Source organism: Sinocyclocheilus grahami, unplaced genomic scaffold, assembly GCF_001515645.1.
Source record: "Sinocyclocheilus grahami isolate Dianchi unplaced genomic scaffold, SAMN03320097.WGS_v1.1 scaffold79.1, whole genome shotgun sequence".
Lineage (NCBI taxonomy): Eukaryota > Metazoa > Chordata > Actinopteri > Cypriniformes > Cyprinidae > Sinocyclocheilus > Sinocyclocheilus grahami.
The window spans coordinates 1,497,903-1,521,572 of NW_015505258.1; the positions used below are offsets into that span (position 1 = coordinate 1,497,903).

The 23,670-nt window shown below is 36.6% G+C and overlaps 3 protein-coding genes across 8 annotated transcripts; 1 reads left to right on the forward strand and 2 right to left on the reverse strand.

The window, feature by feature from the left end:
* Positions 1–945: 945 nt before the first annotated feature.
* LOC107586264 (cytochrome c oxidase subunit 7A2, mitochondrial-like) lies at positions 946–3,486 on the reverse strand. Its single transcript, XM_016273542.1, has 4 exons — positions 3,389–3,486; positions 1,987–2,073; positions 1,206–1,290; positions 946–1,086 (listed from the first exon to the last, which is right to left on the reverse strand). Exons 1-4 carry the CDS (start codon positions 3,401–3,403, stop codon positions 1,028–1,030), a joined length of 246 nt encoding a protein of 81 aa, XP_016129028.1. The 5' UTR covers positions 3,404–3,486; the 3' UTR covers positions 946–1,027.
* rnaset2l (ribonuclease T2, like) lies at positions 1,058–8,014 on the forward strand. 2 transcript variants are annotated; one of them, XM_016273540.1, is made up of 11 exons: positions 1,058–1,129; positions 4,466–4,581; positions 4,713–4,806; positions 5,554–5,611; positions 5,806–5,873; positions 6,021–6,078; positions 6,162–6,229; positions 6,598–6,711; positions 6,801–6,849; positions 6,939–7,013; positions 7,561–8,014. In XM_016273540.1, exons 2-11 carry the CDS (start codon positions 4,572–4,574, stop codon positions 7,750–7,752), a joined length of 786 nt encoding a protein of 261 aa, XP_016129026.1. In that variant the 5' UTR covers positions 1,058–1,129; positions 4,466–4,571; the 3' UTR covers positions 7,753–8,014. The 2 variants fall into 2 exon arrangements, with proteins under 2 accessions (XP_016129026.1, XP_016129027.1); XM_016273541.1 differs by having other exon boundaries at positions 4,510–4,581.
* A 24-nt stretch (positions 8,015–8,038) lies between these two features.
* On the reverse strand, positions 8,039–23,403 carry LOC107586261 (transcription elongation factor SPT5-like). Of its 5 annotated transcripts, none has more exons than XM_016273537.1 (31): positions 23,298–23,403; positions 22,714–22,833; positions 22,421–22,574; positions 22,252–22,317; positions 21,900–21,905; positions 21,241–21,255; positions 20,578–20,647; positions 20,426–20,494; positions 20,211–20,276; positions 20,079–20,109; positions 19,926–19,994; positions 17,498–17,749; positions 17,251–17,340; positions 16,639–16,709; positions 16,447–16,552; positions 16,272–16,365; positions 16,026–16,162; positions 15,670–15,825; positions 15,419–15,565; positions 14,251–14,397; positions 14,036–14,161; positions 13,864–13,948; positions 13,527–13,631; positions 13,221–13,323; positions 12,131–12,258; positions 11,944–12,049; positions 11,694–11,852; positions 11,447–11,615; positions 10,436–10,639; positions 9,489–9,584; positions 8,039–8,581 (listed from the first exon to the last, which is right to left on the reverse strand). In XM_016273537.1, exons 2-31 carry the CDS (start codon positions 22,792–22,794, stop codon positions 8,441–8,443), a joined length of 3,249 nt encoding a protein of 1,082 aa, XP_016129023.1. In that variant the 5' UTR covers positions 22,795–22,833; positions 23,298–23,403; the 3' UTR covers positions 8,039–8,440. The 5 variants fall into 5 exon arrangements, with proteins under 5 accessions (XP_016129023.1, XP_016129021.1, XP_016129020.1 ...); XM_016273535.1 differs by having other exon boundaries at positions 21,241–21,252; positions 22,421–22,577; positions 23,298–23,402; XM_016273534.1 differs by having other exon boundaries at positions 22,421–22,577; positions 23,298–23,402.
* Positions 23,404–23,670: the final 267 nt, after the last annotated feature.

The following is a 23,670-nucleotide window of genomic DNA, read 5'->3' on the forward strand; positions in this document are numbered from 1 at the left end:
ATATAAGTATAACTAGCAGGAAAGAGTTTGTAATAATGTTCAGAATGAACAGTGTTGAATTGTCATATGTGGGAAGTGTGACAATCTCAAGATAAGATTTCCCAAGTTTGAAGGTTTATTAGATAGATGTGTACACTTTCATCTCAGTAGAGTTTTTTAGCATCTCGGTTGCATGATGCTTTCCATACATTTTTTAATGTATGTAAATTTATCCTGAATCCTGATTAAAAACTGGATTTTTTTTCTGTCATTTACATCTCGGAAAATGTGTTATTCTATCAATGCAGCTATGCTTCATGCAATTTTACCTACAAGTGAGAAGAAAGGCTACCTCACTTTACTGCACTTATGCATGCTGTACCAAAACCACTAAAAAGGGCTTTTTTCATCTTTCTGTGAAATGTAACTGACTTTTAAGAATGATATTAAATAATTTTGCACAATATTCAAAGTATTGTTTGGTATCTTTTTGGACCAAAGTTTAAAAAAATTGTTGGCATAAGCCCAATTTGAAAAGCAGTTTTTGTAACTGGAATTCAGTTATGTATTCAGCAGCTAGATCACAAATAATTTTTGAATACATCTGACTGAGCAACCTATAAATTGTTATTCTGTTGGCACTAGGTGGCGCCAAACGCGTATTGTTGATTAATGCCAGTGATACACTACCATTCAAAAGTTTGAAGTCAGTAAGATTTTGGAAGATGTTAAAGGGGTCATATGATGCGATTTCAAGTTTTCCTTTCTCTTTGGAGTGTTACAAGCTGATTGTGCATAGATATTTTTTTGAGCCAGGATGCATTAAATTGATCAAGACATTTAAAATGTTGGTGAGCATAAGTGCTTCTTACAAGTACATAAATACTTTTTTCAAAAACTTTTGAACAGAAGTGTGTAGTGACCAAACACTTCGGTATGAAAGTTGTAGTTGTAGGATTTAATGTATTCATGTTTCATATATGTGTTTTATTGTTTAAGGTATTTGAAATGAAATAGATTTGTACAGCATTATGCAGTTTTAAAGTTATTATGCTTTACTCTTGGGCAAACAGGCCAACAGCAACCAGTAAAAGGAAAAGCCAGTGCCTAAAGAGAACCACAAAGAGAGAGAAGACTTCTTTTAATACTGGTATGTATATTTTTATAAACCTAAAAAAAAAAAAAGTAAATCCAAGTTTTCTTGATTGACCAGAAGGGTTTTGTACCTGCTATTGTGATGGCCATGGTCAAACGGTACAGAAGGACATCAGTAGAGCCTCCTTTAATGTGGACTGGCAGACCGTTATCCTCCTGTTAGTGTGGATAAATAAAAGGAGATGTTATTCTTGCAATGTATGGCCACAATGCAACATAAAATTAGTATAGTTGTATTAACTTAAAAGTCCTTTTTGTTGTGCGAAAGTAATCTTTGCAGATATAAATATGTTTCTTCAGATTAGATACACAAAGAATAACATTATTAATAATTAATATAGTTCTTTATTGATTTAATTAGTTATATAATAAATTATATATATTTATTAGTTATAAAGCTATAAAGGTCTTGTATATTATTTATTATACAGTGATTAACAATATGTAATATATTCTTATTTATTTATTTTACATTACCATATTGAAGATATTTATATCTTTTAAAAGATATTTTGAAGTAACCAGTTTTGATTTCTATTGTCTTTTTTTGTACATAAAATGGAAGTAAATGAGAACTGAAACTGTTTGGTTACCAACATTATTTAAAATATCATCTTTTATGTTCCGCAGAGCAAAGAAAGTAAGTCATACACAGTTAAAAAAAAGTTTTTGTAAAAGTTTTAAATAAAGATTATGGAGTGAGTAAATGATGAATGATAAATGATATTTGACCTCTGAAATGTGCAAATGTAAATCAGAGCACAGTGCACATGTCATCTAAACAGATTAATACATTTTATGTTTTGAGAGTGTATTAATTTTGACATCATGCCAGTCTGAAATTCTTCTTACCAGGAAAACCTTCTGTCTGTCAGGCACCTTGTTTTTCATTTGCCGGACTGTTGTGCTGAAAGCCTGTGAGGCTAGCCGGGGAACACTCTGAAATAACCAAAGTTTCATTCAGTGACGTTCAGTCATGTCATTTTAAACATTCATTCTATAAACAAACAATTGCAAATATGCTAAAACATGCTAGTTCCATGCTAAAATATGTTAGCAGCACCTAAAATGCACCTACAACATGGTAGCAGCATGCTAACAAAATGCTAAAACATGCTAGAATCATGTTAAAACGTTAAAACATGGTAGCAGCAAAAAATGCTAGTGATGTGCTAAAACATGCTAGCAACATGTTTGTAGCTTCTAAAACATGGTAACATAGATCTGTCTACCCATCACACACAGATTTCATGGCTTTTACCATTAACTTTTTACATTAACGTCAATTTTGATTGTATTTCTCATTAGATTACCAAAACTAATGAAATATTAACCTAAGTCAGGGTTAAGCACGTTATATTTTTGGGACTCCCAGACCCCAAACAGAAGGCTCTGTTACTCCACACCTGAATATTTTGATTATCTTTGCTATATTTCAAGTAAGTTTAAAAAGAAGAAAACGTGAAAGGAATGTAACATTTTATGGTTCTGAAGGTCATCAACCCAGCTCACGTGGAGCAGAAATGAGTTATGGTTTTAGCCAATTGCTGCTCACCAGCACCTGGAGCAAACCAATCAGATCGTAATACACACTGTTGGGTTGGGCTAAGAACGTCACGCCCCTTTTACTTCACTGTCCACCAGCGCGCGCGTGTGTGTGTGTATGTTTTTTTTTCTGCATGCAGGCATGCTAAATGTGGAGAGGCTAATGGTGACATGACCTCCTCAGTGTCCATTTAACAAACAGTTGTGTTCATTTCATATAAAAACACATTCATCTCAAGAAGTTTACAAGCAAACCTCTGACTGTTTGTTTCCCTGTAGAGTACTAAAAATGATTTCTGATTAGGTTTTTTAAAAACAGATTTGTTTGCACAATCAAAAAGACAATAAAAGAATAAAAGGACGAACACACTGATTCGTTTACTCATATGAGTTTCAGTATCAGATGGCTGTTGAATGACTGAAAATGAGTGTTTTTTAGAGGTCATTTAAGGCAGCCGGTCATTCAAAACCCACAGCAGCTATCAGTGTTTCAAACTTAACCAAATTCGAAATCTTTTCGCATCAAATATACAACATTACCATCTAATAACCAGCTTTTCCAAGCAATGTTTGCAGTGCAATAGAGTATCGTTGTGTGGCATATTTCCTGTTTCACAAGTATTTTAGGAGTAGATTCTTCCTGATAACACATCTACAGCTGTTATATCACAGACTATGGAAGAATAAAGAAGAACAGTAGTGGATTTACCAGTAAATGCCTCATGTCCGACGCTGCTCTCTGTTGAGCTTGTTGATTCTTGTCTAGTCGGGGCCCTTACAAGGACACACACATATTGCAGAGCTTTTGAACCAGAGCCAGGCAGTCAGGAGGGGAAAGATCACTCTGAACAGCCAAGCTGCCAGCTGATTCACTCAACTGCAAAGCAGTAGTCCTTTTTCATATTTACAAAGCATATTGTAATAAGTTTTTCAGTGAAGCATAATACCTTAAAATGTCTTAAACTATTTGTCATGAATAGAGCCTGTTAAAAGGTCCTACACTGCTTACACCTAAGGTTAAAGATGATTAAATATCAACACAATTCATAACTGTCCCGAAATCTGACATTCTCAAGAATGCGGGTCATCATTTTTTTTTTTTTTTACAACAGATAAAGCTTTCTTAAAATATTAACAAAGTCATGATTTTGTTTGGAATGAACCATTTTGATTTTTGCATCTTCACCTACCAAACCTTCAAAAATAAAATAGAATTAAGTTTAAAATAAAATGAAAAATTAAATATTGAAATAAATAACACATCAGACTAATAAGCGTTTAATTTAATTTTAAACTTAATTTTTGCAAACCTTCAAAAATCTAACATTTTGTTTTTATTACATTTTTATTAAATCTATGTTTCCTATAAACATTAGCATTTGATTGGTTAACATCTTTCAAAGGCAATTTTAAGTGACATTTTGCTTTGTGAAGTAATATATAACACGTTATGTAACATTCCACAGTGTGCATATTTAACAAAAACATGTTTAATTCAAGGTAACTGTTTAAAAAATGTTGAATGGCTAAACAATATAAAATGATTGTTTTGTTTATTTTGGTTAAAAGAAAGGAGCCATTTCAGCCTGTTCGCCCTTAAGTGGGTTACAGAACTTTGCCTTTTTTTCATATATGGAGCTAAAACTACGGCATTAAAGGGTACGGTATTATCATTAACAGCTTGCATTTTTCAATTGCCACAATTAAGACTGCACAGGCGATTCTCACATTCTCCCCAGTCTCTTTCTAATCATAATGCATGGCAGTATCACTTCCTTTTTCTCAGGCATGTAAACATAGAACATTCACTATGTTTCGCTTCTGCATTAGACCAGGGGAAAGGAAACTGATGCTGACACTCTGTCACTGGAGCTCAGAACTGCAGGATCAACATGAGCTACGGTAGTTATTTATATAATTCTAATTAAATTTGCATTTACAAGAGCTATATAGAACCTAATTTCTGAAGTCATACTGCAGTTGTTTTGAATTCATAGATTTTGCTTTAACTGTATTGTGCTGTGTTGTTTCAGATAAGCACATCCTCTGGGCCTGCACCGCTGCTCTGCTCACTGGTTGGGTCCTCGCGTATGATAATGGACTCTGTTCTGGGGCGGTCACGAGGCAGTAAGACACAATAGTTTAAATATTCTTTAATTAATAAATCAGCATATATTTGACTAGCAGAGACCAGCAGTCATTTATCTATCAATATTTAAAGGAATAGTTCACCCCAAAGTGAAAATTTGGTGAATTTATACTCACCCTCAGGCCATCTAAGATGTGGATGATCGTTTTTTTTATTCATTGTAACAGATATGGAGAAATTTAGCTTTACATTTTAGCATTATCACTTGCTCACCAATGAATCCTCTGCAGTGAATGGGTGCCGTCAGAATGAGAGTCCAAACAGCTGATTAAAACATCACAGTAATCAACATGACTCCATCAATTAATATCTTGTGACGTGAAAAGCTGCATGTTTATAATAAATAAATCTATCATTAAGACATTTTAGCTTTTTAAACGGTCGCTTCTGAACAAAATACCAGTCTATAATCCATAATAAATCTTCCTCCTTTAAAAAGTCCTTCCCCTGTTGTTCTTTCACATCAAAATCCACTGACATATTTGTTTACAGCTGTTCATGTGAGAAGTGATTCAATGCTAAATTTCTCCAGATCTTTTCAGACGAAGAAACACTATTTCATTTTTGGGTGAACTATTCCTTTAAATACTGCAAATGAACACAATTAAATAGACAATAAAAGAATGTAATTAAACAGAAATGCAGGGCTGCACAGAATTTGAAAAAGAGAAAGGTACAGCAAATAGAAAGAAAAAGAAGGCCTACAACTGCTTTTTCATTTTCAGCTCATGCAACTGGACTTGTATGCATCTCACTCTTCAGTGGCCTGGGAGTTTCTGTATAGTATGTCTGTATATTTTATATATTACACCAGTGCTAGTAAACTTTGCACAAGACTCTATTGCAATCTGTCTGAAATCATATGAAGAGCAACTGATATTGATATCAGTGCTTCATTTAAAACCAGTTGTGATCTCTGCCTTTCATATTACTTCTGCTTAACATGATCAGTCTTCTTTTTTCCTGTCCTCCCACAGGGTATTAACAACAAAACCATTTGCAAAATACCACAGACTGTTCAAAACTGGACCATCCATGGTCTATGGTGAGGAATTCAGTGGCTGTTGTTCCCATTCCCGCTCATCTGAAAATGAACACTTCACTGGAACATTCTGTGTTTTTGATTGGTCTTTTTTTTATTATTTCTGACATTATTCATTTCTTTATTTGGAAAATTTCGAATGACATTTAGGCCTGTACGTACTGGGCACTGCTGTGACTGTTGGCCGATATATCATTCGCATCTTCAGGTAAAAATGCTTCCACCACTGTTTGTTTGTATGTATTTATTTGAAGCGTTAAATATAAAATGTAACATCATGTTTATGTTCAGGAAATTGAGCCTGAACTCACTCAGCTGTGGCCATCGTTAATAAAAGGAAAACACTTCTTCTACTTCTGGTAAACACAAACTATGAACTTTTGTGATTTAATGTACCACCGCCTGAAGCACAATGATATTAATATTTCCACAGTATATTTCCATAGTAAAGGTGGTCACTTGTATCGTTGCCTAGTGAAAATTTGCAAGCCAAATCCAATTCCAGTAGGTATCCGCATGATCAGGAGTTTCGCATGATTGAAAAAGTTTACACGTCGTATAGGCTACATAATTGACAAAGGCCACTCGTGAGAAAGTGTATTTAGAACAAAATGAAAAAAGAGCTTTTTTAACTTAATGCCTGGTATGTCTGATGGTAGCTCGTACATATTTTCACTGCTAAGAAGCAGTAGTGATTGATTTGATTTGATTTGGTTTGGTTTGGCAGGAGGGATGAATGGATTAAACATGGAACGTGTGCAGGCTGTGAGGAGAGCATGGGTTCACCACTTCTCTATTTCCAGGTCTCTGTCAAGCTTCGGAAACTCTTTGACATTGATAAGTGGGTGTTATTAGCATGATAATAACATTATATACCATGATATTTTCTTATCATGAGCTCATCTGTTTCCCCCATTTCATTTTTTGTAGCATCTTGGAAAGCTCTGGAATCAAAACCTCATGTGACGTGTCATACAAGGTACGTTTATTGGACTGGCTATGTTTCATAATGTCTTGGATTTCATACAAGCAACACTTCCATCAATCTTAACATGATGTGATCTGCAGCATGATGACATACGTGGTGTTCTGACCCCGCTGCTGGGACAAAACTATGATTTGCAATGTGTGACGGACAGCGAGGTGAGAGAATTCAATGTTCAATTATATTTTTCAGTCGAGAATATCAAGAATTATAGAGATCGTCAACTGAACGATCCCGACATCCCGAGGTGTAGGCCTAAAACACATTTGTACATTGCTTCCTGTCCAGCAGATGGCACTAGATAATAAATCATATTCAGTCATATTTTGTGAATATGAATTAGCCTTTTTTTATGTGATTGGCAAGACACGTGTCTCTTTTGAGTTGTCTTCGTGGGGGTCACGAACAAATAATGAAGAGATAAAGCCAGCTTCATTAAATAAATGACTCTGAGTCGGTTCTTTTAATCAATAGTTCAGAAGACGAGTTATGATTCAGCTGTTAAATATTGTATAAATTTAACATTCTCCAAGAGTTTCTTTCATATGGAAGCAAAAATTGCATTATAATGTAAATTTACTCAGATAAATTAGGACTGGAAAATCTGTATTAATACCCAGGTTTAATAACATTAATAAATTATAAGAAATAAAATTACAATCAAATTTAAACCCAAAAGCTTAAATGGTCTTTCTTCATTTTTAGGGCCGTGAAGCGTGGATCCAGCTGAAGGTTCATCTCTTCAGGAACCAAACCCTTGGATGCACCAAACAAGAACAAGAGCAAAATTTTGATAGATTTTCGTGGTTTAACAGCACAGGACATCCCTGTCCAAAGAACACCACCATCTTTTACTTTCCAATTAACTACGAAAATCCTCATGAACCCTGTAACTAAGAGAAGCCGAAGCTATAGACTTTCACTGCTTTCATGTTTGACTATCCTTTTCCAGTTCTCAGATCTGATGCATATGTTCAAATAAAACTTACATAATTCCTAAAGTATTTAACCTTGTAATTTTTTCCCATTATTATATATGCAAATCATAGGGATTTGAAAGACCTTTAATGCACTCAGAATATACACCAATTTCTAATGACATTAAAGGTTCGGAATGTAATGGACCATGATGTTGAATAAACTTTTGTGGTGCAGAGCACAGTGGTTTTTCTCTTCTGCTGGAGCTCAAATCACTCGTAAGTGAATAAAAATGGAATTTTTCTTTATGGTCGATGTTCTAAACACTGGCAGGCAATAAAAGGTTTAAAACGAACAGCCATCAGCTATTAAATATTTCATGCAAACCCTCAGGATGGATGGATTTGGGAACTCATGGTTTACATTTTATTTGACAAGGAATCAGTTTGCCAAAAAGTATGTTTCTACACCACAGAAGAAACAGAAAATGGACTATCCACTAAAACCTTCAACTAAGTAAAAAAAAAATATATATATACATATTGTAAAAGGCCAGTTACTTCACAATGTAGATGATGGTGAACAGAAGAAAATCAAAGCTCACTGAAAGTGACTAATCTGCAGCATCTGCATTCGAATAGCAAAATGTTTAAATGCATGGTGTTCTTCACACTTCCAATTTCCCAAGGAAGCGGAGATTGAGAATCTTCAGTTGCTCATCCAGTTCCATTCGAACAATGCCGTCTTCACCATCAATACTGAGCAGGACTCCTGTGGCCTCCCTGTCCTCTCCCAGAATCACCTTCACCTGAGAAGCACACATTCACATTTATTCATGTTGGAGAAACATTTTCCACAAGTGACATAACAGGGTTCTGACGCTGGATTTGGGACATCCGACTCGGTGGGAGGAGCAGCGGGCTTATATCTAAGTGATATTCGGTCTCTGCTTTTGCACCTGTTCATTTCCTAAACTCCTCACTGCTCATCCATTATATATTTAAAATGGAGACAAAAATTGCCCTGGTTAATTCTCATCACTTCAGTGTCTGCAGCATGGACTTGATTCAAGAGCGATTTCAGGCAAGTATATGCTTCAGTGGTTCTTGCAGCTGTGACTTTCATGATTGTGGTCTTGATGTTCTCTAAAAGCTCTAAATTCAGTATTTCCCAAGAATTTAAAGGCCTAAGAGTTTCTGTATGTGTATATGAAATTAGATCATTTATCAAAAAAGTTACATGTTATTCTAGCTATAACAGTAAATTATTATCTATAGCATGAAAATATATTTATACTGTAATAAGGAGGGCACTTTAAAGTGTATTATATTATATCTGGACTCCATGAGCAGAATTAAACAAGGTGTTTAACGTTGCACAGAAATGTCTAAAATGCTAATTATTGCATACTATTTAACATACTTTTTGTTCATTTATAAGCAACACACAGTATATACTGGATCATGACATATTTAGTAGATTGTAGGGCTGACTAAACATTAATTGACTAAAAATGTATCTACAGAAAGCTTGAAATGTCTTCTTTAAAATGAACCAATACAGTAGATTTTGGTAGAAAAGCGTTTTCTTTGCCAAAATTGTGAAATGAAATTCAAAATCAAAATAACCCACCTCAAGATTATCTAAGGCCTTGTGCTAAGAAACTTAAATCACAATATAAACAATCACATTTGGTTACATAAGACCAGCAGTACCTTATTGTTTTTGGTTGGCGTAACAGGTTCCAAGTGTTCACTAGAAATACTAACGACCTTCTCCGTGGCTTGCAGGAAAACGGAGCACATCCCCCCCTATGTGAAAGAAGAATTTGTCCATGGATGAATCAGAGACAAATTGTGATTTCTTAACAACAAACAACTAACAGGGTGTGATTCATCAAAATCTAACAGGGAATGGATCATTATCACAACAGAGACAAGCTTAATCCATTGGCAAAAATGTAAAATCAGCCCCGGGCATCTCAGCACTACATTTGCAATATGCAAATCCAAACTTCACATGCTTCTACTTGCAGATCCTTGCTGAAAGTCACAGCACATCTATATCCACAAAATCAGATAAAACCACATGTACAACACTCACGGTGACACTCCGGATTACACCGGTCTGATTGATGACGCCTCCATCCAGGAATGTGTCTTTCACACGCACCATGATGTCTGTGGTGACCCAGTCACTGGAGGCCTGGTCGATGTTAGATCCGGGAGTGTGAGGGTTGTAGCCTCCTGGAGATGGAGCTCCAGGAGTCATTGGACTGTACCCTACCGGACTGGGACTCGGAGTGGCCTGAAGATCACATGAAGCACAATTCAACTCAATACTGTTTGTGCAGAAAACGGAGCACATCCCCCCCTATGTGAAAGAAGAATTTGTCCATGGATGAATCAGAGACAAATTGTGATTTCTTAACAACAAACAACTAACAGGGTGTGATTCATCAAAATCTAACAGGGAATGGATCATCACAACAGAGACAAGCTTAATCCATTGGCAAAAATGTAAAATCAGCCCCGGGCATCTCAGCACTACATTTGCAATATGCAAATCCAAACTTCACATGCTTCTACTTGCAGATCCTTGCTGAAAGTCACAGCACATCTATATCCACAAAATCAGATAAAATCACATGTACAACACTCACGGTGACACTCCGGATTACACCGGTCTGATTGATGACGCCTCCATCCAGGAATGTGTCTTTCACACGCACCATGATGTCTGTGGTGACCCAGTCACTGGAGGCCTGGTCGATGTTAGATCCGGGAGTGTGAGGGTTGTAGCCTCCTGGAGATGGAGCTCCAGGAGTCATTGGACTGTACCCTACCGGACTGGGACTCGGAGTGGCCTGAAGATCACATGAAGCACAATTCAACTCAATACTGTTTGTGCACCCAATTATTGTGAAATAAAGCTTTGTTGCTCCAAGATTATGCACCGAATTTGTTTTAGTGTTTTAACTGTGGAAAGACATCAGAAATCTGCTTGTAAACATGGTCATGTAACATTACATTTTCCTCAGGAAAGACATTAAATGTCCACAGATTGTTAGTTAACTAGAAAACTCTAGAGAGGAGTATTTTGTTATATATGCACTATAATACATTCATTATATTCATATTTAAGTGATTTCTTCATTATTTAATGAATGTTTGAACAAATCTCTCATAAAGTTATTACATCCACCATTTAGATGTTTATATTTCAGTTAACTACAACTAAACTGAATTTTTTTTTTTTTACTTGAGGAAAACATTAACAAATAAAACCGAAAACAATTTTTAATTCAGCTATTGGCCAAGGCAACATTTTTCAATATAGATTATAAATATAGAAATAAAGATTATATAGATAGAAAATTTATATATAAAATTACTACAACTTTCTAAACTGAAAAACCTAAAAAAAAAATTAAAAAAAACGGACTCAATATTTGATATGCCTTATGTTTAGTTAGAAGGTTTGTACACAACTTAGTTTTTATTTGAGAGTTGATTATTAAATTAATTTGATTATTTAAAATTATATAAACGTTATTTTCACAAAATTAAAACTTTAATTTCAGGTTTGCTAAAAAAATCATTTTGGAGCATCACTAAGGCATCTCCAAGTAGTTGGTTTCTTGCTTTTTTTTGTTTTCAGCAGCCAAAACTACCTGGTAGGCCATGGGTGATGGGGTGGGGTGGTAACTGGCAGGCGAGTGTGTGTTTTGGTATCCCACTGGGCTTGGGGCCACTTGGTGGTAACTCTGTGGGCTGGGGCTGGGCTGGTAAGACCCTTGCGGAGAGGGAGCTGCATATGGGGAGTACTGGTCAGTGTTGTACCTATGGTGCAAAAACATACTCCGTTTAAGATGTTCTCAAGCCAGAACAAAATCATAAAGCATCTGATTGAGCCCTCACATGGCAGGAGTCCCAGGAGTCTGAGGGTTGTACTGAGGGTTGACCTGTGGGGAGGGCACTTCTGGGTAGCCAGGAGTCTGAGGATTGGGCGTACCCCCATAGCCTTGAGGAGACGGTGAGGGTTCGTCGTCATAGGCAAACTCGTATTCATCATCAGGCCTGAAAACAGAAGGAAAACGAGATGAAGTTGAGGTATGTGTGATTGTTTGATTGCATACATGTGCATGTTTGTCCTCGCTCTGCTTCTTACCGTGATGGTGTGTTTGGATTGCTGGGGTCCCAAGCGCCGCTCTGACCTGGCGTCCTGCTCCCATCATGCAGAGGAGTCTGGGAGCCATAGTGAGGAGTACGGCTTCCTGTGAGCAATGAAAGATGGGTTTAAAAAAACAAAAAAACAGTGTTGCAAGTTTATAATAATATATTTTGGCATTTCTTACCATCATGAAGGGGTGTCTGGCTACCATACATGGGGGTACGAGAGCCAGTTCCATAAATGGGTGTCTGGGAACCATACATCGGGGTTCGCAAATGGGTGGAAGTCCTTCCTTGTCTTTCTTTGCCACCACTGATTTAAAGAGAGCAAAAATATTGAAGTGTTAAAAAAAAAGAAATTACATTTAGAAGAACAAAAGTTCTACACTACTATTCAAAAGTTTGGGGTCAGTAAGATTTTTTTTTTTTTTCAAGAAAATGAATACTTATTCAGCAAGGACACAAGGAATTGATCAAAAGTGACAGAACAGCATTTATTTAAAATTAATCTTTTGTAAAATCTTTAATTATCAATTTCTATTCAAAGAATCCTGCAAAAATATGATGGTTTCCACAAATATTAAGCAGCACACCGGTTTTCAGCATTGATAATAAATGTTTCTTGAGCAGCAAATCAACATATTAGAGCGATTTCTGAAAAATCATGTGACAGTGAAAACTAATGACTACTGAAAATTTGGGTTTAGCCATCACAGGAAGAAATTATTTTAAAATATATTAAAATAGTTCTTTAAAATTGTAATAATTCACAATATTACTGTTTTACTGTATCTTTGATCAAATAAATGCAGCCTTGGTGAACATAAGAGACTTCTTTCATAAACATCTAATTAAAAAAAAAAAAAAGATCTTCTGTCTAGCAATCTCTGAGGTGTGTAATATGCAAGTATGTTCCAGGATCCCTGTGCTTTTCAGAGAGCTGCTACAGGGCTGTCCTATCGGTCATAGTTTACTGCACCAGTGAAATCAAAAATAACATGTCAGACGAACAGAATCCAGTCTACAGTGTAATGAGGCAGAACTGTCAAACAATAGTTGGGAGACTAACAGCTAGGATTCTCACATAGAACTTTCCCACACAGGACCAGCCACTTTTATTTACATTTTTTGTGTGAGGAATATATGTTAAACGAAGCGGAGCATACTGACTTTTACTGGCAGCTAGAAGTAATGTTATAAAATTAGCCAAAAATATGGAATAAACAATTGTGGAAGAAGCAGAGAAAGTGTAAATCTTTGTGCACTATAACATACACAGTTGTTAGACGCTGCCGGTCCACAGAGATGGTCTGGCAAGTTGAGTGGAGTTCTACCCTAGCGGTTGATTCTGTGGCATCCTTCACCACTCCAATGTAGCCTGTGGAAATGTAGAATGTGTTATGAAACCTGTGGCTTATAAGAATACAAGACAAAGTGAACATATGGTCTCAAAGTATTTGGACACTGATGCCACACTTAACATGTTATAAAATGCAATGAAATTTAAACAAAACACTAAACCAAAGCAAAAAGCTTCTCACAAAAGGTTGCTCCAAATAATAAGAATATGATTCATTTAACCTTTGTATGGTCCCTGGGATATACGGACAGTCTGCCCAATAAGATCATTGTCTCGTCGCCCACGGCCCCGACCCATGCCACCACCTCCGCCCCTGTGCTGCTGTCCTGAAAGGAAGACCAAAAAAGATCTAGATCAAAATATGAGTAGTCTTTATATCATTGATATGATTAAAATGATCAAATGGCAACCAGACAGACAAAAACATTATTGGCAGACAAACACACTAGTGTTTAAATGAATAATTACATCCTCTTGCAAGGTTTGAACCTTTTGATAAAAGCCCAGATTTTCAACCACTATGCTACAAAACCCTGTGAGTTACATGAAATTGCTTACCACCTCCGCCAGGGTGCATCGGGCTGCTGATGCGTGGACTCATAGGTGCAAAGCCTCCCACTGTAAAATTGGTCACGTCTCTGGGCTTTGGGGAAAAAAACGGGACTGTTTTACAACAGGAAATTTGGGAAATGTATAAGATTTGTCCACAGATGTAGCAGAACAGACCTACCTTTGAGCCGCCCGCCAGAACGAGGTGGCGTGCTTTACAGACAAACATGCCTCCGTTTTCAACCAGCTTCTTGCAGTGAAGAAAAGCAAAGCCTCTGAAGATGTGGCGAATTTCACCTTCACGGCCCTGATGGATCACATCAAGGAGAATATTAACTTCCTCCAATGTGGATCTGTTATACAATGTCAAACCTTTATTATGTCTCTGGTAGTTACCGAATGAGGTCCATCAATGACTTTTACAATATCCTTCACATGGATGTTGTTTTGCTCAGAGTCGAGAGCGACAGCAAAGCGGTTGTCCTTCCGTCTGTTTACTGCCTGGTGCCGTACAGTCAAAACTTTCCCATGCATGTTCAGAACCTAAAAATGTATCAGTGTGAAAGAAAATTCAGAGCAGAATTTTTATTTTATTTTTTTAAAGAAATGAATACTTTCAGCAATATACTCAGCACACCAGTTTTCAACATTAATAATAATAATATGTTTTTTGAACAAGAAAGAATGATTTCTGAAGGATTATAGGACACTGAAAACTGAAGTAAGGGCCGCTGAAAATTCAGCTTTGCCATTACAAGAATAAATTATATTTTAAAGTATCTAAAAATACAAAACAGTTATTTTAAATTGTAATAACATTTCACCATTTTAGCACTATTTTTGATCAAAGAAATGCAGCTTTGGTGAGCATATGAGACTTGTTTCAGAAACATCTTCCCAACCCCAAACTTTACACCAGTACCGTGTCAAAGTTGTTATTTACCTGGATACACTGCAAGAATTCTTATCTTTCAAGCATACAGAATCGGTAAAAATAGCAATACACTTATAATTATATTTTATAAAAATACATGTTGCTTCAAGTAAAAAAAAAATTTAGTTTTTTTTTTCATGCTGAGACCAGTGAAATGTTTGGCAGCTCAAGTACAAACATGAACCACCAACTCAACCCTTTGTGTTGAGCCCTGATTCACGATGATATTGCAATCACGCTCCTGCTGATGTGAATGTTATTGAAATGCAAGCCTAGGGGTTGTAACGGCATGATGACAATACAGTCATGCTGAGACCAGTGAAATGTTTGGCAGCTCAAGTACAAACATGAACCACCAACTCAACCCTTTGTGTTGAGCCCTGATTCACGATGATATTGCAATCACGCTCCTGCTGATGTGACAATGTTATTGAAATGCAAGCCTAGGGGTTGTAACGGCATGATGACAATACAGCTGCACAAAGGTTTTGCCAAGATAGTCACAGAGTGAACTCAGTGGCCTTGAAGGGACAATGGTGAAAAGTGTGCTATTGCTGTGAAGAAACAGCAAGTGTGTACTACTGAGTTTCGTTTACATTACACTTGAACTTGCTTTCTCTTGAACTTCACCTGGAAGGTCTCTCTTTCCAGCCTGACAATGACACCTACAGTTTGGGGGTCTAATTGTATCAGCTCTCCCCACTCATGCTGGCCTCCTGCATCCACACCTGAGGCAGTCTCAGAGCACAGCTGCAGGTCCCGGGGCAAGACCTTCAACTGGAACAAAAACAGACATCATATCAGATAGAGAAAATACAACATTGACTGCAGTATATTACATGTTTCTCAGAAAAATTATACAGCTTAATAGTGAAACCTACCTCATGCATAGTGAGATCAGAGAACAGAATAACAAAGTTCTCCTCCACACGGACTATGAGGCCTGTGTCACCTTCAAAACGCCCTGCGATAACCTTTACATGGTCGCCCATACGGAAGTACTTCCTCAACTCATGAGCTGGAAACTCAAGAGGGTCCTAAACAAAAACAAAGGCACGATAGTGAGGCAATAATCATGGTGTAAAAGGGACACAACATGGAGAACAGGATTTTCAGGATATTTGAACTCTTGCAAAGCTTTTGAATTCCATTTAGTGGCACAGAATTTACAAACCAAGAGAAAATGCTTTGCATACTGGCACAGTATTGACACAGAAACTTGTGCCGATTTATTCACCTTGAGATCTTCATGCTTGGGCATGATGGTGATCTTGTTGCCATCCACACTCAGGATTTTACCCTGAAGGTTGATCAACTCCCCCTCACACACTTCCACATTATCTCCTGCCTGGAGATTGTGCTCACGCTCCTTACCTGTATTAATAAAATCTTTGTGATTAACTTTGCAAAAATGCATGCACGGAAGGATTACGCAATACATTGGCACAAAAAAAAAAAAAATCTACTTTCTGGATGTATTTACCTGTTGTCTCTGTGACTACTTCAAGGTCAATCCCCTCTGGCTGGTCCTCAAACTTCTCCAGCTCCGACAGAGTGGGTTTGACCCCTTCTGTGATCTATGCAAAAAGAGACACGATAAACCAATAAGGAACAATTAGACAGACACCTAGAACCACAATAAGTGTGAGGGCTCTTACCACGGCTGACATAGCAAAGCTTTTAAACAGGAAGCCTTTGCGGCTGTATCGGTTGCCTTCAAATATCATGAAGTCTCCGTCATGGCTGACCTCACCACCTAGAGACCTGTGGAGCAGAGCATGTGTCTGTGTGGCTGACATATTTCAATAGGTTTTGATTATGAGCGACTCAAAATCAGAGTGCTCCTTTACCTGATCTTTTCAGCATCAAAAAGCCTCTGAGCGGGCCTCTTAAACTTCTTTCTCTTCGCAAACCAGTCTTTCTGTACGATGAAAGAAAAAGCCGGGGTCACATCACTAAAAGGTCACATAGCATATGTACACTACCATCCAGGTTTAGGGTCAGTAATTTTTTAAAAATGTTTTAAAAGCAGCCTCTTATGATCACAAAAGCCACGTTCATCCTATTAAAGGTAAAGGAAGTAATACCGTGAAACATTTTTAACTTAAAATCACTGTTTTGCATTACTCCAGTCTTTAGCGTCACATGATACTTCAGAAGTCACACTAATATGCTAATTTGGTGCTTAAGTAACATTTTATTATTATTATGAATGTTAAAAAGAGGTTTCTTTTCTGCTTAATATTTTTTGTGGAAACCGTAAACATTTTTCAGGATTTTTTGATGAATATAAAGTTCAGCATTTATTAAAACAAAAATCTTCTGCAACATCTTAACTGCCCTTTTGATCAATTTAATTCATCCTTGCTGAATAAAAAGTATGTTTCTCTCTCAAAAAAAAAGTACTGACTCCAAACTTTTGAACAGTAGCGTAAATATATGATAATGATGATGTAACCTACCATACTCATCCTCGCTTTAATGCGATCTAAATCAATACGAGGAATCATTTTCAGTGAGATCGTATTTTGGCTCGGTTCAACATAGTCCACCTAAACAAGGCAAATAAATACATGCATCAAATGTTTTCATGCCACAGATGTAGAGCTGTATGAATGACAAATTGAATAACGTAACCAAAATATCTAGCACCCTATTTGGGAGACGTTTCCTTTATTACTATATAGCAAAGTCTTCTGCTGTACCCACCTGTGCAATGTCATCTTTATAAAGGCCTCTCTTAAGACGAACCCAAGACTTGGGCTTAAGGTTGGTCACTTCCTTAACCACCTTCAGCACATCTGTCATCTCTTTAATGGGCACCATCTGCTGGTTCCAGAAGCCCATACGCAGGTTTCCAACACCCTCAATGGCGGACTTGACATGGGTCTGCTTGTACGCCTCCACATAGATATAACCTTTGACGTGCTCAGGGGCCACCACTGATTTGATTTGAAGCGGCTGTGGAGAAAAAAAACAACATAGTACAACAGATATTGTAGTTTTTCCTCTTCTCACTTGGCCTACAATTTGATAAACGAAAACCAAACGGAACTTGAGACAATTGTTTTCAGGAAAACTTCAATAAGTGAGGAAAAGTTTAATGTGTGGCACACAAGATAAAGTCCATACAGTTCTGTGCCTTACATAATGAGGATTTAAATGGTGCGAGTCAAAAGTACTGGCACCATTACGGGTATTAACCAACCATGGTGCTAACGCTGGCTGTAACCAAAACAAACTAACATCAAGACTAGAATTTTCATGCTGCGATTAATTGCTAATGCTTTTATCATGGTATATGGTATATCACGATCAACATATTAGTACAACAGATATTGTAGTTTTTCCTCTTCTCACTTGGCCTACAATTTGATAAACGAAAACCAAACGGAACTTGAGACAATTGTTTTCAGGAAAACTTCAATAAGTGAGGAAAAGTTTAATGTGTGGCACACAAGATAAAGTCCATACAGTTCTGTGCCTTACATAATGAGGATTTAAATGGTGCGAGTCAAAAGTACTGGCACCATTACGGGTATTAACCAACCATGGTGCTAACGCTGGCTGTAACCAAAACAAACTAACATCAAGACTAGAATTTTCATGCTGCGATTAATTGCTAATGCTTTTATCATGGTATATGGTATATCACGATATTGAAATTTTGTTGCAAAAAAGTGTTGTCATAATACAGTATAACAGGTTTAATAACTTTTTTCTTTAAACAAATACAATAAAGAAAAATTTGATAAATTAGTAAAAAATCGTAAACAGATTAAAGTGCAAAAGAATTATAAAGACCAATAGGTATCACTTTACAATAAGATCTCATTAGTTAACCTTGGTTAATGCATTAACATTCACAGTGAGCAATAGCTACATTTGCTACAGAAGTTATTAATCTTTGATAAAAAAAAAATAATACAACTCTTAGTTCATGTTAGCTCATTAAATAACAGTTGCAACTTTTGATTTTAACAATTACAAATAACAATATCAAACGTGTTATTAAATATTGGAATTACCTCAAATTAACGAATGTTTAGAAGAATTATTCATTGGCAGTTTGTTTTAACTAATGAATTAACTAATGAAGCCCTAATGTAAAGTGTGAATGAACAATAAAGAATCAAAACACTTTCAAACAATAGGACGTTGTAGTCCAGAGTAAAATGTAAAAAAGTTGGAAAATAAAATAGCCTATTAAGTCTAAATATTTAAGTATTTGGCGCCGTGATGAACACCATAGCGAGTACAAAAATCAGAATGGCTGTTTAAACATTTCAGAAACAGGAAGTAGCACAAATGCTTTGTTTATGGGGTTTTCCAGAACTACCACATTTTGCTATAAGTTTGATTGCATCATATAAGAATTGCTGTTAATATTGTTCATCGTCTGTTTTATTACGTCTTAAATTGATTTTTCCGTACTGCTGGTTCATCTGGTCAGAGGAGAACTGGCCCCCCGACTGAGCCTGGTTTCTCCCAAGGTTTTTTTCTCCATTCTGTCACCGATGGAGTTTTGGTTCCTTGCCGCTGTCGCCTCTGGCTTGCTTAGTTGGGGACACTTTATTTCCAGCGATATCGTTGACATGATTGCAAAGATATTATTTAAACTGAGCTGGATGTTGACATCACTGAATTCAATGATGAACTGTCTTTAACTGAAAAATTAGTGTTTACTATTGTCACTTTGTATTATTGACACTATTTTCCTAATTAATGCTGTTCAGTTGCTTTGACACAATCTGTATTGTTAAAAGCGCTATATAAATAAAGGTGACTTGACTTGACTTTTCGGGGGTAACTGCATTTCTGCAGTTCAGCATCATTTGCTGTCAGAGAGTGAAAGTGTGCTTTCATCCAGAGTGTCTCTCATGTGCTCCGCCATGCGCTTTTCATCCGTGCTTGTTTACATCAGAGTGCGCATGCAGCGGTGTTGTGCATTTTAACCAGTTGATGGGAAAAGTATTCTTAAAATGCATTCAAAATTCAGAATAATTTGTAATAAATAATTCTCAGTATTTTGAAGTGCCCATGATAACAATATCGTGCATATTCATTATCGTGATATATTGCATTACCGAATACCGGCACATGTCTAATCAAGACAGAGGGAATGTGGAAAACCTACTGTGTCGGTGCACTGATAAGCAATGAATTTTCGCATCAAGGCAATGGCAGTTGCTCTCTCCTCTCCAATCTACAGAGAAACAGAAGAATTAAATCCTGCACATACAGTAGCCTCATCAGAACACCCATAGGCCACATGTTAGATAGTACTAACCTTACACTTAACGGTCCACAAATTAGGATCCCTGCAAGAGACAAATCTCTTAACATAAGCCCAGTGGTCTTTTCAGAAATACTTAATTTAGTATGTTTAATCAGCAATAAATTGTTCTTTTTTTTTTCATACTTGACCCCAGGAAGCAACTGTTGCTGGGTGATGTCATCAGAAAGATCCTCAGAGCCGCCATAGAAACTGAAGTAAACAGTAGAACAGGAATATTTAGAGAAGTTAATGCAGCAAAACCAGAATTCCTTTCATTTCAACATGCACGTGCTGAATTGAGTCACACACTTCGTAAAAGTAGCATACACTTTGAGTACAGGTGAACTCTGTTGACTTACTGCTCGCCACCCGAGGACTTGGCATATTTTCTCATGTAATACTCCCCCAGAGCTTCCTCACGTGAATCCCTAAAGAGAAAAACGGGTATTTAACATGACTTCCATAGTTCAGATTCAGTCATGTGAAAGTGTGAGCAGTGTAGCTGTCTCACCTCCAGAGATTCTGCAACCTCCTTGAACCGGAGTGATCCTCATCCAAAACTACATGGTCAATGTTGGATACTAACAAACGAAAACAGAATAAACAATTATATGACAAAAAATGTATACTGTGACTAGAAAAGAAAGCTAAAAAAATGTCAGTAGCTACGTTTACATGCAGCGTAATAATCCGTTAATAATTTGACTAACGACTGATCGCTCAAGCTGAATGATCTAATTAATGTCGATCCAGTGGTGCAGATCTTAATCCATTAAATAGAAGAACTGTTATCTAAACCTTTGATTCTTTGTAAACAATTATTACACACTATTTTTTATATATGCTGTGCAATTAAATGTAATGAAATATTGTTCAAATGTTTGAGGTCCGTAAGATTTATTTTTATTTTTTTTTTAAGTTCTTGAAAGACGTCTCATGCTCATCCAGGCTGCATTCATTCAATCAAAAATACAGTAAAAACAACAATATTCTGAAACATTACTATAACTTATAATTTTCTATTTTTATATATTTCACAATGCAATTTATTTCTGTGGTTCTGGTAGCATGCATTCTGAATCTGCAAACAGATGGTCTAAAAGCAGTGCATGTAAACACAGCTACTGAACACATGGTTGAATATCCATGCACACCAGAAGATTTAAGCACATACCTTCGGCCTCTTCTGCTTAAATCCAGAGTTGAGGGAGGAAGGGAGGAACATGAGCCATAATACAAAGTCATGTGCACACAGCATTTTCAGGCAAGGGCATAGACAGGACCAGGTAAACAGAAATAAAAAGGGAAATTACCAATGATGGGCAGGCTTACACATGTGGTATATTTTAAAGATGGAAACTATGTGATAATGATGTCATGTCACTGTTAGCGGATGCAATACAATAAACACACTTGAATACTATCAAAAACAAGGAATTGGGTTTTGTTTTCTGTTCAAAGGAGCATTTTCAGGCAAATGACCATATTTGATTCCCTTTCAGAACTCAGTCAGTCCCCCCTATACAGTCCCCTGGCCTTGTTCAATGGATTGTGCATTTTAAAATTATAGGTTTTTATTAACTTTGACTTTACTCAACATATTTTGATGACGCAAAGAAGAAAAAGTGTATCGCTAAAAATGTATTTGCCATCCATGCCCCTTGTTTAGAAATATAAGCAAATTTAACATTAGCCAAACAACTTTAAACATCACAAACAAATGTTAGATGGGTGCAGATCATGGGTATGGATTTAACGAATGAGAAAATGATTTGAGAATCAGTTCAGTTAGACAGAAAAAAAACAGAGCAGAGAAATCTGGAGTTGGTTTACCGTTAACTGAAGGAGGCATGCATAAGAAATAAATAAAAAAATCAATGAGCGCAAGAAATACTTTCCAATAACTGGCATCATTTTATACAACACATTTAACACACAGTCTGTTGTTGGTATTTCATTTAAAATGCCTCCATGTCATAAAGTTATAAATATGATATATTGCATATAGGACTAAACACATAATATCAAAAGAAATCTTAACTCCACTTGCCAGAGTTTGAAGTACGCATACAGGGGACATTATTGCATATAATACAAACATTAAATATATAATAACTTAAGATATTTTTTTTTATGTAACAAACAAAACATTCACAATTCATTTAAAATAATAATAATATCTTACCTTTTTCTAAGATGTCTTCAGCACCATCCTCCCATGGATCTTCATCTTCATACTCATCGTCAACATCTAATCAAAGATAGAATAAAATACACATTATAGCTTTTCAAATGACATCTATGCAAAATATGTTGCTTGATCTAAGAAATATGTTGGTAAGGGATTTTCTAACCGGCTTCATCCAAGATGAAGCCACCATGCCGAGGTTTTTTCCTGGGCCGGTCATCATCCTCTTCTTCCTCTTCATCATACTCCTCCTCATCCTCCAAATCTTCTCCCTCCTCCTCCTCAGCCTTGTCACTGCCAGCTACACTCCCCTGTTCCTCCTCCTTAAAATATATGTGTTGAGTGAGTTTTTTTAATGAACCATTTCAGATAAACAAAATATAGCATGGTCTTAGCTACCATAAAAAGCTATTTATCGACTATTTACTGACACGTTCGGGGAGGAGCTGGCTGTCTTACCTCATTCTCCTCCACCTCCTCAGCCTCGCTGCTCCTCTCGCTCGGATTATCAGAGAAATCGCTGTCATCGCTGTCAGACATCTCTTTGTTTTCTTCTGTGTTATCCAGACGGCAACACTACTGTACAAACCACATCAAATACATGTAAAAAGCAAAGAATAGTAAACAATTACAAACGGATGCAAGATTCGTCCATGAACATAGCAGTTGACATGTTATTAGACTGAACCCAGACAGAAAAAAGAGACACGGCGAATGATGCGAGTCATAACGCAATACGATTAAACAGTACACTGTATTTCTTTACTTGGGTATGCATAATACGACTTACGAGCTTAAAACTGCAGGTAAACAACAGTAAATCTAGTTTGTTCCTGTTGTCTTTAGGGTGATGCGCTCTGGCTAATGCTGCTAAATCCAGTCGACAAGGAATTAGCACACGAGCTAGCTAGCACACATCTTATTTCAAATAATAACTCGTGGCTTAATTACCACGGTCACATCTTAGTTTATTACGAACATACCATACCGTGAAGTATGTCTTAAATTTACCATTAAAGAGCGGATAAAAAAAGTCTTCTTACCTTTAAACAGCTGTCTGGTTTTGCTTTAATCAGGCAGCAAAGGCCTTCTTCTTCTTCTTCTTCTTCTTTTTTTAATTTTATTGGCGGTTGGCAAACCAACTTAACGGTGCATCTACCGCCACCTACTGGACTGGAGTGTGGGCAGTACTTTGAAAGAAAGGACAAGGACAGAAAAAAACTGTCCCCCCCAACCAAAATAAATATATATATATATTCCGCTGTATATTTCTATTAAATTCTTTCACTTATCCCAGTATTTGTCAAATAATTTATTAGGAGACTATACTTCCCTAGACATTGTTTTTCCTTGCAGATTTCCCACTGTCATGTTTTGTTTTCCAACTTGTGTTTCTAACTCCCTTCTTTCTTCTTC